Source organism: Rutilus rutilus, assembly GCF_951802725.1.
Source record: "Rutilus rutilus genome assembly, chromosome: 3".
Classification (NCBI taxonomy): Eukaryota; Metazoa; Chordata; class Actinopteri; order Cypriniformes; family Leuciscidae; genus Rutilus; species Rutilus rutilus.
In genome coordinates, this window is record NC_140211.1 from 7,300,386 (window position 1) to 7,315,996 (window position 15,611).

The following is a 15,611-nucleotide window of genomic DNA, read 5'->3' on the forward strand; positions in this document are numbered from 1 at the left end:
AATTCAAGCCCTGTAACCAACAATATTCATCCGGAGCAAATGAAGCGAGTGAGTGAGGAGAGGCGGGTTTGTGTGTCACTCGCTAATGTTAACAAATGGAACCTTACTGTAAAGTCTTACCAATATATTTAATAAGCATAGAATTTTGCGAATGTCAGACTTTCTGTGAGCTCAGATACCTTGTTGGCCTGGTTTTGTGTTTGTTGACCCCTGTCCTCTGCGTTATAGATGGACGCGTCTCTCCAGAGGAGTTTAAGTGTTTTGGATCGTCTTCTCCTCACACACTCCATATGGTTGCAGCTGTCAATCAACCCTGACTCCGCCCACCAAATCCTGCAGAGAGAGATAGTCGGGGTGAGAGAATCCCAACCGCCACTTGAAATCATCAAATCATCATGTTTTTCACTATTGCTCACAATATAAGTCGTAATTACAGTTATCATGCAGTAATGTTTCTCTGTATAACTTTGCCTGCGTAACAATAGCCAGTAAGACTGATGTAATTTGTAATAAACAGGCAGTCTGTTGCATTACATTCATATGGTTCTTACTTTATTGGATAAATCTTTTCTTTTTATACATTTTGTCAATTTTCTTAGAAGAAGCACTTTTGAACAACTTTTTATTTTTTATTTTGCAATCACCCCTCGCCACAATACTGTGTACTTGATTCTGACTTCTCAATAATGGTTTCATTTTATTATACATATTCAACTTCATTGTTGTATATAATAATTGGACATATGTATAATATTATTCAATTTCATTTGATATTTTATCATATCTATCTAATAAAGGGGTTAATGAACTCTGTATCTTCCCTCTTTGTCCATAGACGTTTCTGGTGTGCAAGTGTAGCGCCTCCCACAGGAAGGTTCTGTGTGTGCGAGTGCAGGAGGGAGGTGTGTCACAGTATCCCATCCGTGAGGAAGACTCCAGTGAGTTTAACACGTCATGCATACACACACTTTAGCTTAGTTTTAAGACTGAGCTTATGCTATTTTTTTTATCCCTTAAGCCTAACACATTAACCTTGGTTCCCCACAACACATGTTTGTTGTCATATTGTGCTAGTAAGTCAATTATGGTTACTATAGATTAATGCAAATCCTTAACAACTGGTATTTTTACATTGCAATATAAGATCTTATTTAGTCTATTTTTGGTTCTTCATATTTTTAGTCACCGGTATTATAGCAAAACTTGACATGCATTTTATATGGTAGCCTTCCAGCGAATATATATATATATATATATATATATATATATATATATATATATATATATATATATATATATATATATATATATATATATATATATATATTTTTAGTAATGTTTTCAGTAAATAAATAACGTTTTATATGTGACCCTGGTCATAATTCGCACGGGTATATTTGTGGCAATAGCCAACAATACATTGTATGGGTCAAAATTATAAATTTTTCTTTTATGCCAAAAATCCTTAGGATATTAAGTAAAGATCATGTTCCATGAAGATATTTTGTAAATTTCCTTCCATAAATATATAAAAAATATATTTCTGTGAGTGAATGCAGCGCAATAGTGAACATAAATGGACAACTTTAAAGGCGATTTTCTCAATGTTTTGATTTTTTTGCACCCTCAGATTCCAGATGTTCAAATAGTTGTATCTCTACCAAATATTGTCCTATCCTAACAAACCATACATCAATAGAAAGCTTATTTATTCAACTTTCAGATTATGCATAAATCTCAATTTAAAAAAATTGACCCATGTGACTGGTTTTGTGGTCCAGGGTCACATATTTGTTCCCAGAACATGTTCCTAAAAGGTAGGATAACATTCTCTAAAATCATTCTGAAAATGTTTAGTGATAGAACATTATCCCCTAACATTCTTATGAAGGTTTAAGCGGGAAGTTTCCCAGCCGGCACTGGACATGGTCAACTCCACAAACATTCCCAAACATTCCCTGCTTCACTTACTACTAACCATTTTGACTTTATCTCTGTCATACGTCTACAGAAGTTCTTATTGAGAGTTAACAGAGGTTTAGATGTTGATGATTTATTGAAAATGTTTCGTTTGAAGTCACCATTGTGGTGATCAGTGTTTGCTTTAGTTGGGCTCTTGACCCTTGACTTTTTAACATTAGTTTTTCTCTGGCTGTTGTAACTGTGTGTTTATAAAAAAGTTGTTATGTTGAACAAGACAAGAGAAAATGTGATCAACAAACAATGTTATCACTAAAGATTTTTAGAATGTTTAACAGAATGTTATTCTACCTTTTATATCTTAAATTCTTACATCTGCTTTGTCACCATTTAGCGTTTTCTCTAGAAAGTTCTGCCCTGAGCTTCCCTGATCTCTGCAGACTAGTGGCGTTTTACACTATTAGCAGGTACGTCAAACCAACAAACAGTATAGGATTCATGTACATTAAACAAGTGTTTTATCTATAATGTATTATGTAATTTATGCTAATTGTGTATGTGTTCAACAGAGATGTATTACCTTTCCCACTGGAGCTCCCAGAAGCAATTATACAGGCCACAACACACACCCAACTGGAAAGCATTTCGCATCTGGGCTTAGGCAAGAATACTTGTTTTTCATGACCATTTCCACCCCCTTACTGACCCTTCAAACTAAACTAGCCTTTTTGCTGCTGTACCTTTAACAGTTATATGTAAACACCCACTTAGTATCCTTAACACCCTCTTATATTCAGTTGCAGCGCTTTTCAATGCTTACACCAACCTGCAGGTTTGCGGTTTTGTCCACTTTAGTATTTAATTGTCCTTTCCTTCTATAACAGCCCCTTTACAAAGTTAGCATGTCCTTGTGACTGGATCACAAAATCAGTTAGCACTGAAATGTGCTGCTAAAACTCCGTCAATGGAGGACAAAGAGTTGAAACAAACGTCAGCCACTCATTTATTGGTGCTGAAAACAAGAGTGACAGACTTTCCCAACATCTTACTCTTATTGTTAGTTAAATTCCAACTAGCATATACCAGCTGGCTAAGCAAAATCATCTAGCATGCCAAATAGCATCCTTATCAAACCATAACTGGCCAGGCCAAGTCACCAAATAGATGCTGTTTCAGGAAGTTGTAAAAGTTGTGATGTTATGTTTTCATGTTACATTGAAAGCTTTCATTTCAATAGATCTAAAAGCTATGACTACTCTAAAATTCTTAGCTCTAAAAGGTTCATGTGCAATTGTGTTTTCCATTTAATTTTCACTCTTTGCAACCTTCCATGGCTCTTTCAGAGTTCTGGAGCTCTCAGACGTCCCCTGGCCTTCCTAATGGTCCCCCTCCGCCCTCAGCGCCCCACCGGACATCCAGATTGATCAGCCCATGTTTTGTCAATCCCCTGTTCCTTCAGCCTCCCCAACCCAGCAGAACCGCCTCACACAAACGCCACCGCTTCAAACGCAGCCTTAGGGTCCGTGTGTCCAATGAAACCTCTCTCAGCTTGTCAGGTGGAGAGTCGGAGCTAACCCAGGGGGAGACACACGGACAAATTGCCAACCAGGGCGGCCCAAAACGGACAGGAGGATTGAGCGTGCTCAGGAGGACTCCGGCACTCACTCCCACTTCAGTAGAGGAGGACGAACAGATGTTGGGACAGATACCACCCGTAAGTATGTGGACCCTTGGCTGACTGAGTTTATTTCGAGTAGGGCATACTTCTGAACCAACATACTCGCTGGTGCCTGGAAAACATTAGGGTTAGGTTTTGGCTAAAGGTGGAGATTAGGATAGGCGTGTCCAATCCTGCTCCTGGAAGGGAATTTAGCTCCAATAAACCTACCTGGAAGTTTTAGTGCTCTTGATTAGCTTAAGTGTGTCTAATTAGGGTTAGAGCTAAACTCTGCTAGAAGGTGGACCTCCAGAAGCAGGATTGGACACAGCTGGATTGGGATGTCTAAACAACATAAACAATTTAAGATTTCCTTCTGACTTTAGGTCTTGTTAATGGTTAAAGTTGGGGTTGAGCTTAGGGTTGGCACATTTAATTGGCTAAATCATAGTCACCATACCCGTGTGACTTTCCATGCTTTTTGATAGTAAGACACATTTCTGGATCAGTGTTCTTGTTCGTACTGGACCAATCATCCAATTAGATTTTAGGTATATGTAAGAGGTTATGCAAGAGGTGTCCAGTCCTGCTCCTGGAGGGCTTCATTTATGCAGAATTTAGCTCTAGACCTAATTAAACACACCTGAACCACTTCAAGGTCTTCAGGATCACTAGAAACTTTCAGACAAGTGTGTTAGAGCTAAACTCTGCAGGAAAGTGGCCCTCCAGGAGCAGGATTGGACATGCCTCGGTTAGTCTTTGGGGTGGGATATGACAGGGGTTAGTCGATCATGCTCCTGGAGGGCCACTTTTCTGCAGACTTCAATTCTAGCTGTTAATTTTCAAGTAATCCTGAACAGCATGATTAGCTGGTTCAGGTGTGTTTGATTAGGGTTGGTGCTAAACTACAGGATGGTAGCCCTCCTGGAGCACCGTTGGCCACCCCTGGCATATGGGGGTCGAACAAAATTCTTATCAACCCCTCATTTCCATCTTAGGTTAAGGCTAGGTAATAGTTATAGGCATATGGGAAGGGTTATGAGTGTCTTCGATGTACAATAACATTTCAGGGGGCCAACAAAAAATGGAACAGGAGCACATCCCACTTGGCTAAATCATGATCTCCACACAACTGTGCTGAAGTTAGCGCGGGTGGAGAGAGGTCAGCACAAATATAACCTTTACTAGTTAACTGCCTCCTACAACCAATATAATGATATTCCACATACTGTGCCTACACTGCACTGTGGTTCTGGAAGGTCATGATCGTGATGCCTGTTGGAAAATATTTCAGTAGTGCTATGTTCTAAAATTAACTTTGTGTTTTTTACCTTATCCCCTTCCACATCTTGTGGTTCTCTAGAGTAACTCCTTACCCCAAAGAGACAACGCTGAACTCAACAAAGACACTGAAGATGGTGAGGTGTGTCTCGCTTTGGAAAGAACCCGAGCTCCTTCCCTCGCTGAACTGGACAGCAATAGTTCGTTCAGCAGCCTGGAGGAGGAGGAAGCCCAGGACTTCGCCCACCAATGGCCGCCTGCGGCACGTGGGACCCGTTTCCCCTCGGCGAACCCGACCTCGACTCTACGCCGCATGACCGCTGCCTTTGTATGCGTGTTTGCTCCTGAGCGCCGAGTCGCCCGATTGGTGGACGAACTCTCCCATGAAAAACGCTCCACGTTTGGGTCATTGGTGCAGGACTTCTTAGAGAAACAGAGGCAGGAGATGGAGGCCTCGACGTATAGTTCTGCTGTGGAGCTGCTTCAGGGCGTGAGGATATTTCTGTCCCAAGCCAAAAATCTCCTTCTTGAAGCAGGAGAAATAGAACCTCCGATTGAGACACTGGTGCCTGAGACTGAGAAAGGTAAGAAGGCATCACTTGATCAATGGCACATTCCTGATACAGTAGTTCCTTTAGCTCAAACAGTAGAGCAGACACTAGCAATGCCAAGGTTATTAAGTTCAGTGTATGAACTTATAAAGTGTATATCTTGCATGCAGTGTAAGTCAAACCTCCAAACTTTTGGCCTCCAGCACAGCAGCCACTAAGCTACAACACCCCCATTTTTACCCAGTAATATAGAAGTAAATATTAATGAAAATAGACCTTTTTTCATTTTTGTTGAAGAAAATGTTACTGGTAATTACACAAGTTGGCACCACAATGCTAAGGTTTTGTGAGTGGTTGGCAGAACATTGCTAGGATGCCCTGGGTGGTTTGTAGATGATTGCCCTCAGTCTCTATGGCCGCATTTACATACTTTTTCCTCCCATGTGGCACAGATTCGATATAACCCACGAACGTGTAAGCGGGAAAAAAGCACCTGGTTTCGGATTTTCTCTGTTCGGTTTCAGGCCTTATTCATGTGTGGAAATAAATCTGATATGAATCGGATACGTGCATCTGCCATGTAAGCGGACAGATCGGATGTTTCCCTGTAAATGCGAGTCGTATGTCATTGAAAAAGCGATTGTGGACACCAACCGTGATCACATGACTCTTTTCAGTGGCACAATGGAGGATAAAGACTCCACCCAATGTTTTGCTGCCCTTTAAAGATGGTGTGGAAAGCAAAAGCTTGTATTATTTCATCTGTATCCATTGTAAATCCTGCTGTTTTTACTTCCTTATCGGCCTTTTCCGGGTCAGTACGTCTACCTTGGGTTGTTTCGCCAAGATTATAGTGTAAATGCAGATATCAGATATGGGTCACTTTTAAGATTAAAGCGTGATGTCAAAAAAATTGGATATAGTCAACAAATCAGAATTTGGCATTAAGACCTGCAGTGTTTAAAGGCGGCTTAAGATAGCCTAATCTTTTCATTTGACTCGGGTCCTTCTTTTAATAAATGTAGGAAGTCTGATTTTGATAATCATAATTCAGGTCTTGTTCACAGTACAAACAGCAGAGTTTAATATAACAGAATACACTAGGAGTTATTAAACTAAGTTTATTAAACCCTAAGTTTGAGCAATATTAATATTGATGCTTGACTTGGCAAACACCACTAAGGATTTTACAGGATGGAAATTACTCAATGCTATGGATTGCATCACAGAATCCAATCAGTTGGTTTTTAAAAACTCTTTTGGAGTGGATAAAAAGATGTGATTGGTTTCCTAGAATCCTTTGATATATTGAATTTCTGTAAAATAGTGTTTATGTCTGAATTGCACTGTTACAGTACATACAGCTTTTCTTAACGCCGATGTAAAGCAGTTTTTCTGTAAAAGTATAACTCCCATTCTCTGATGCACTTGTAAAGTCTTATATATTACCAAATATGTTCACGTGTATGCAGCACATGCAGTGCGGCGTTGGTTAAGACACAAGTTTAAGTTACCGTAGATCTGTTTTTATACTGCAGAACAATCATGTCACTCAAATAAAAACATCCAATCTTTCATAACCCTGCATAGCTGGGATTATGAGCTGATTATGAGATATCTCCCTCAAATCAAAGCAAGAAATCCGGCCGCATCCCTGGGGATGGATGCCGTTTCAGATGTTGGTGGAGGCATTCGCATTTTCCACTTTGCATTTATCATTAGCACATTGCACATTCCCACGCATACTTTAGGAAGCGTGTGGAGAGAGAGAGAGAGAAGAGATAGAAGGAGGGATGGGGAGGTGATTTTGCACAGTGCACAGATTTTCCTGTTTTGCTACAATGTGTCTGGCTCTTTCTTCTACTCTACAAAACATTAATTTGCCATTGAACAGAGCTTGTTTATTTTCGCCAAGCTGCTCAGTGGCTGTATGTTCACTTCCACAGACACACTTTGTGTGGGAAACATTTAAAATCACCAACCTTGACTATAAAAAGTTACATTACAAACCAATATTTCAATTCAAGGCCATATAAAGCCAGTAATAAAATCTGAATCAACATGCACCAATACTACATTTTTCTAAATGTCATTTCGTTTGTTAAAAAACAAGTATTCATTACTTCAATGAGCTTATTGTTTCTGCATTCAATTATTACATTGTTTAAATGAATACTTTTTTTCGCTGACTGTGATTTTTGTATATGTACATTTCTGAAATACATAACTTAGACAGTTACCTCTGATAACAGATCACTCTAAATTGTAATGTGGACTCTAATGTGGCATTTTCTGTAAAGCTGCTTTGAAATGATGTGTGTTGTGAAAAGCGCTATACAAATAAATGTGAATTGAATTGAATTGAACACTGTAAATTGCACAAGCACACCAAAAAGAGCCTGAATAATCATTCACAGGGATGATTTAGAAATATCATTTCAGATTTTAAAGTGCACTTTCCTTTTATGTCATGTGACCCACAGATCTAGCCCTGGAAAAGGCTTTGTTTGGCTGCGTGTTGAAGCCGTTGAAGATTCAGCTGTACCAGACGCTCCTATCTCTCCACACTCGGGACGGCTCTTTACAGAGGATCACAGACAGCATGCTGGCCTACCAGGAGGGGGCGCTGGAGCGCCTGGCTGTGCGAGTGGGAGTCCTGGACGTCCGTGGTATAGACCGAGCGAAGGCAAAGCTCACGCTGATGCAGCGCAGCCATTCGCCCATTGACAAGGTGTTGCTTTTGCTGCAGGTGTGCAAGAGTGTGTACAAGGCTATGGAGACGCAACCGGGTGAGAAAAGATTCAGAAACTGGATTGTCATTAGGTATGGAGCAACTTTAAGACGTTAAAGTTAAGACTTTTCCTCATTTCCTCTGCAGGTCAGGAAGTGGGGTCTGAGGACTTCCTACCGGCGCTGTCCTACGTGCTTGTTCAGTGTAATGTCCCACAACTGCTGCTGGAGACGGAGTACATGATGGAGCTGCTTGAGCCGTCATGGCTGACCGGAGAGGGTAAAGGAGAATTCTCCTCAAAAACAAAAACACACAGACTTCGTTTAAAGAGGACCTATTACGCTTTTTTACATGTTCATCTTTCTTTAGTGTGTTATGTTGCTGTTTAAGCATGAAAAAGTTACAAAGCACAAAGTCCCTCCAGTGGGAGTCATTCTCTTCATCAGTGTCACTGTTTCAACTCCCTGAAACGCCTCCATTGTAGTCTTGAGTTTTCTTCCGGACAATATTCATAATTTAAATAATTCATACGCAAAATAAATGGATGGGGTCTGGTTGAGTTAGTTAGTAGTGTGTTGAAACTAGTAGTGTGTGGAAACTCGCGATTATGATGATTTCCCAAACACTCTCAATGCACTTGACCAATCACAACACACTGGTCCAGCCGACCAATCACAACACACTGGTCTAGCCGACCAATAACAACACACTGGTCCAGCCGACCAATCACAACACACTGGTCTAGCCGACCAATAACAACACACTGGTCTAGCTGACCAATCACAACACACTGGTCCAGCCAACCAATCACAACACACTGGTCTTCCGACCAATCACAACACAGTGGTCCAGCCGACCAATCACAACACACTGGTCTAGCCGACCAATCACAACACACTGGTCTTCCGACCAATCAGAACACAGTGGTCCAGCCGACCAATCACATCACACTGGTCCAGCCGACCAATCAGAGCACACTGTGCTTTTCAGAAGGAGGGGCTTCATAGTGACTGGAACTAAACAGAGCGTTAATGACAGACTGGGAAAAGAGGTGCTGCAACAATCTCAAATATAGTGTTTTTTGAACATTTAAGCATGAAATCCTCTTCTAGTAGAGTCCAAAAACAACATCAAGACTTTGTAAAAGGGCGTAATATGGCCTCTTTTAAAACTCTAGTTACTTTTAACGTGAAGGTTGTGTCAAAAACTAGGTGGCACATTTATGCTACTGTGTAAGAGAACTTGTCAGATAAAAGGTATCACATGTATCCTTCACAGATATGAGAACCGCAGACAAGACTGGGAGGAAAATTCATATGCTATTACAAATGACAAATATTTTATTCATTTGTAAATCAGAATGGTTTAATTAAAAAATAAACCTTTTGTCAGCGCCAATGGCCTCGTGGTCAGTGCGCAGACACGTAGTGTCTTTGCGCTCGGGCGGCCCGAGTTCGAGTCCCGGCTCGTGGACCTTTCCCGATCCCATCCCCTGTCTCTCTCCCACCTCGTTTCCTGTCATCTATCTACTGTCTTGTCACAAAAAAAAAAACTAAAAACTAAACCTTTTAGCCCAAAAATTTAAATCTTGCTAATTAGCAATAATATACAAATCTTGCGAGACAGTCTACCATGAGCTCTGAACCACAAGTGAGTGTGATTTCCACTTCATTTATCATTTATCTTCATTAACTTCAACAGCAAATTCCCAGTGAAGAACTACACTACCTGAACAGAGCAACAGCAATCAGAAGTTGCTGTTACCATGGAAACCCACACATTCGCATGAAGTTTTATGAATTATGTAATCGAGTTGATCTACCTACACTCTAAAACTATTTATATACAGATTTATACATATAATGTCATATTATAATAAAAAGGTCAATTGTTTTGGATGTTTTATATATATGTATAATATATATATCATGTATAGCATCATTCTTAATGGTTTATGGGATGAGTAATTTAAGTACATTGTCTTTTTGCAGATTTTGTAAAATTGAGTTTATAAGTGTAAGAGAGACGGGATGTACAGGCTGTTTATACGTCCCCAAACTGAGGAGTTTTCATGGTTGTTTGTGTGTAGGTGGATACTATTTGACGAGCGTGTATGCCAGCCTATGCCTGATCCAGAACAAGCCTGGGACCACGCCCACCTGCACTCTGACCAATGAGGCTCAAGAGTACTTGCGGGAGTGGAGCAGGAGGCGGGGCCAAGAAGCCCAGACCCAGAAGGACAGTCAGCAGAAACAGGTTAAAGACAACATGCAAACACACACATATTGTTTTACTGTGATCTATTATCCATCCACTGATTTTCCTATCTATCTATCTATCTATCTATCTATCTATCTATCTATCTATCTATCTATCTATCTATCTATCTATCTATCTATCTATCTATCTATCTATCTATTATCCATCCACTGGTTTATCCATCCATCCATCCATCCATCCATCCATCCATCCATCCATCCATCCATCCATCCATCCATCCATCCATCCATCCATTATCCATCCACTGGTTTATCTATCTATCTATCTATCTATCTATCTATCTATCTATCTATCTATCTATCTATCTATCTATCTATCTATCTATCTATCTATCTATCTATCTATCTATCTATCTACAGTGCTATGCATAAGTTTAGACACCCATACTAAAGTTGACTAAAAAGAGGAATAAAAAATCATCTTTTGGAAATTGAACTTAATGCCTTAATTTAAAAAATTAGGAAAAATCCAACCTTTAAGGACACCAATTTTCTTTGTGAATGAATAATGTATCGTAAATAAATAAATGTTCTTCCTTAAAATACAGGGTGCATAAGTTTGGACACCCCTATGTTAAATTCCCATAGAGGCAGGCAGATTTTTATTTTTAAGTATTTTTATTTTTTATTTTTTTAGGATACTATGCATCCTGATAAAGTTCCCTTGGCCTTTGGAATTAAAATAGCCCCACATCATCACATAGCCTTCACCATACCTAGAGATTGGCATGGGGTACTTTCCATAAGATCATCTCTCAATGCAAATCAAACTAGCTTTTAGGCTAACTGAAATAAAACCATGCCAATCTCTAGGTATGGTGAAGGCTATGTGATGATGTGGGGCTATTTTAATTCCAAAGGCCAAGGGAACTTTATCAGGATGCATAGTATCCTAAATTATTATTTTTTTTAAATACTTAAAAATAAAAATCTGCCTGCCTCTATGGGAATTTAACATAGGGGTGTCCAAACTTATGCACCATGTATTTTAAGGAAGAACATTGATTTATTTACGATACATTATTCATTCACAAAGAAAATTGGTGTCCTTAAAGGTTGGATTTTTCCTAATTTTTTAAATTAAGGCATTAAGTTCAATTTCCAAAAGATGATTTTTTATTCCTCTTTTTAGTCAACTTTAGTATGGGTGTCTAAACTTATGCATAGCACTGTATCTATCCACTGGTTTGTCTATCTATCTATCTATCTATCTATCTATCTATCTATCTATCTATCTATCTATCTATCTATCTATCTATCTATCTATCTATCTATCTATCTATCTATCTATCTGTCTGCTTGTATATCCATCCATCCACTTGTCTATCTATCGATCATCTATTTAAATCAAATTATTGTTTATTTAATGAAATCAAATCCAGCCCTAACTACGTTCGTGTGTCTTCTTGTTCCCTGTGTGTGTGTGCAGAGGTTCATCCGTGTGTTGTTCCAGGGTGAGAGTCGCAGTGCAGTGCGGACTCTCCTCTGGAAAGCGGGGGAAAGCGTCGAGGCTTTGACCCAGTCCTGCGCCGGTGTGTTCGGCGTGAGCGAGCCGCAGCACTACTGTCTGTTCTGGAGGAGCGAAGGGGAGATGTGTCCTCTGCCGGCCCACGCTCAGCCCCATCAGCTGGGCTCGCACGAGGGAGCGTCCCTGTCCTTCCTGCGCTGCGATCACGACTTCAGCAAGATGCGCAGACTCACCAGAGGAGGCGCTGTGGATCTGGGAGAGTCCGTGTGTGAGGAGTGAGGAGAAGCAGGTGCACAATATGACTTTAGATTTTTTTGTCACAATCGTGGCTCGATGTCACACAGTATTTGAATGCTGTATATGTGTTCAGTTCTATGGATGATGGTGATTATTTTCGTTTGTGTTGGGTGTAAACAGAAAGCACAATAGTATTTCCAATTAATCGAAGCGAGAAGGGAGATACTTGGTAATAATGCAAAAAGCAATATCTGCCAAACAGGAGATCTGGAAACGCTGGGATTCAGCTGTCACTTATTGATTGGCTTGCAGAGGGTGTGTGTTGCAGAGTAATACCAAAGTGTTTAACATAATACAAAAAAACTAATAAAAATATATATGTTTAAACGATCATATATGTACACATGCTCTGAGTATTGACACTGTATCTACACTGGATGTGTTGCATTAAATCGCTCCTATTATAATCGCTGGAGCCGTTTGCACTGGAAGTGTGTCGCGATGCACCTTCTGTTTCTGACACGTTACTGCAGCCACTTTATTTCTTTTGTTCATCTGAATTTTATTTATTTTTTTAGATATATATATAAATGTCGTATTTGAATTGGTTGCTGTTCATTTTATTTAATTTTACAGTAGGATCTAAAAGTAGTGCTCGACTGATATTGATATTTTTGATGGCCGAAGCCGAAGCCGATAATAATAATAAAGTATTAGACAGAACTGTTAAACCGAGACCGTAAACTAATGAAGAAGGAGATGGGAGTTCTGTGGCACTGGCGTTTGTAGCGCTGTCAAAATAAAAGTCCCGCTTCCGACACATCGGCCAAACAGAGAATCGTGTTGGCCGATGCCGACAATTAAAAATATATTTAAATAAATATAAATGTAAAAAACATCACATATACATACATATATATAAGGTTATGATGTAAAATAAAAAAATAAAAGATTTTATCCATTTTCTAAGCCACTAATCAGCAAAATGAGCACATTAGTGCATGTGAAGCGCCATAAAGCTCTATTACAACTAGAATTGTGCTTGATAACATGCAAAACTTCATTGTAATGCTGATTAATATATTTTTAATAAAGAAAAATAGGCACATATCATCTATGTAAATATATATTAGTACATTTTACAGCAGTGAATTTTTGTTGTATACACTACTGTTCAAAAGTTAAGGGTCGGATTAGGGTTTTCAATGTTTTCTTAAGGTATTTTAATGTTTTTGAAAGAAGTCTCTGAAGCTCACAGAGGCGGTGTTTATTTGACCAAAAACACAGTAAAAACATAAATAATAATTTCTTATTTTTATTAATTTTAAAAACAGAAAACCTTAAAAAAAATTGAGTTAACAGCTAAAAATACATTTTTTTCAGGATTCTTTGATGAATAGAAAGTTCAAAAAAGCATTTATTTATAATAGAAATATTTTTTAACATTATAAATGTCTTTACTGCCACTTCTGATCAATTGAATGCGTCCTTGCTGAATAAAAGTATTCATTTCTTTTTCAAAAAATCTTCCTGACCCCCGAACTTTTGAACGCTAGTGTATATTTAATAAACAAAAAAATGTAACAAAATGCAAATATACTGTAGCTTATTTCGTTATGAGCCGATGTGCAGCTTTGACATTTCCAGTGTAGACAACAGACGCGCTTCCGGTGTAAACACAGTGTAAGTATGGAGTGTGAAGGTTTGAGTATATTGTGAGTTTTGCGGTAACACTGCTGTACTACAGTCTGCTTGTGGTACTCTTATGAGTTTTACTTGAACTGCACTGGCTATTTCTGAATGAACATCGTGGACTTCATCATTGAATCACCACTGGCCTGATATTTGTGTTTATTTGATTTACTCCTTAATATCCTTCAGAAAGCAGACTATTTCAGTGTTTGAAGAATGTAGTGAACATGTGCCATCATAATCATTTGTGAATACTTCATGTAAATAGACTCCAAAGAAACAAAGCTGGTTGTGTTTTGCAGAAGTGTATCACGTCACGCTCGCTGGATGTACAGCTCTGCTTTCTCCTCGCGGTGGGCAGATAAGCACATAAACACTGTCAGGAGCTTGAGTTATGGCTGCCCACAATTCAACTCATACTGGAAAGCAAATTTTGTTAAGTCGGAAAGAATTTCCCTCTTGGATTGAAGAGAGAGAGAGTGATTCTCAAAATGGCCATCAAGTGTCAAACTTGAGTATTTCATTGACAGGTTTTAGTTTCAAGCCAGAGTCATCTGCAGGAAACGCTGCCATTTGTGGCCGATAAATTAAATAAAAAGTGCCCGTATTATGCTTTTCCGGATAGAGCTGTTTGTGAATGTAAAAGTTCTGCAAAGTTTATTTTCTCTAAAAGAAAAAACTGATTCTGAAGTGTCTGAAACTAACCGTAATTTCTTACTTCCTGTTTGAACCTACAGAGGTTTGTAATAAAAATTGCATAATATTATGCAATAGTATGATGGGATGGTTTTCATTGGCTGCCGGCGAACAACGTCTCGTTTGCCCCGCCCTCAAACACTGTAGTTGCAGCGGAGAATGGAAGAGTTTGATTCGTGTTGTTCATGTCGAGATGACGCGATTCCAAAAGATGAGATTGATAAACGACGCCGTAGTTTACTGTTCATTTCACTGTGTATCAAGTGCTGAGGAAGATCTGCTGTAAGAGGTCGACCAATCACAACGTACTGAGCCGTCTGACCAATCAGAGCAGAGGAAGCTCTCGAAAGGCGGGGTTTAGAGAGACCGAATCTTTGACCGAACCGTTTCAGACACTGTGAGAAATTGGTGATAATGCAATATATATTATGAAAAAATGTGTGTTTGTTGACCTTGGATGTAGGATCTATTGTAGGAGTCTCCAAAACAAAATAGCATAATATATTGACCATAAACAGGGGCACTTTAAGGCTTGCGGTAAAAGCACTGCCATATTATTCTTCGTATCAGAAGTGTATCCCATGTAGTTTTTCACCACAAATTGTGCTGTTAAACACGATTATTTTAAAACTAAGTTGAAATAATACGGCAGAAGCAAATGCGATGTGTTAACAGCCTCGTAGCTCACAGTAGGGGTTTTAAGGTTTAGAAGTTAAAAATCTGTGTCCTTTTGGAGAAAACGAATGCCGTTTTTACTTCCAGAACCCGACTGTTGCACTGTTAATGGTGTCCGACACACGCCGTGAGCAGTCAATCAATCACAACAGATCTGACCAATCAGAGCAGAGGAAGCTCTCGGGAAGGCGGGGTTTAGAGAGACCGAATCTTCGATCGAAGCGTTTCAGACACTGTGAGGAAAGAACTGATGCTACTCTGTATATTATGAGAAAATTATTGTAGGAGACCTCGGGAACAAAGTCTTTAGAATAGCATAATAGGGGCACTTTAAACTATTACACAATGTAAAATATGTGCTTTCCAAAGAACAAATGTTATTTATTATTACCAACTGTAAGCGTAAAAGGCTAATTAATTGGGC

General features: G+C 39.3%; 1 protein-coding gene across 1 annotated transcript in view; it reads left to right on the forward strand.

Annotated features, from left to right (window-relative positions):
• Window positions 1–12,290, forward strand: part of rin1b (Ras and Rab interactor 1b) — a 34,248-nt gene extending 21,958 nt beyond the window's left edge. Inside the window, exons 2-11 of the mRNA XM_084404805.1 lie at window positions 229–354; window positions 836–938; window positions 2,315–2,387; window positions 2,490–2,581; window positions 3,264–3,634; window positions 4,941–5,442; window positions 7,893–8,198; window positions 8,288–8,419; window positions 10,230–10,396; window positions 11,849–12,290. Of these exons, the coding sequence (XP_084260931.1) occupies window positions 229–354; window positions 836–938; window positions 2,315–2,387; window positions 2,490–2,581; window positions 3,264–3,634; window positions 4,941–5,442; window positions 7,893–8,198; window positions 8,288–8,419; window positions 10,230–10,396; window positions 11,849–12,166 (2,190 nt within the window). The 3' untranslated portion in view covers window positions 12,167–12,290. The remainder of the gene's footprint in view (window positions 1–228; window positions 355–835; window positions 939–2,314; window positions 2,388–2,489; window positions 2,582–3,263; window positions 3,635–4,940; window positions 5,443–7,892; window positions 8,199–8,287; window positions 8,420–10,229; window positions 10,397–11,848) is intronic.
• The last annotated feature ends 3,321 nt before the right edge of the window (window positions 12,291–15,611 follow it).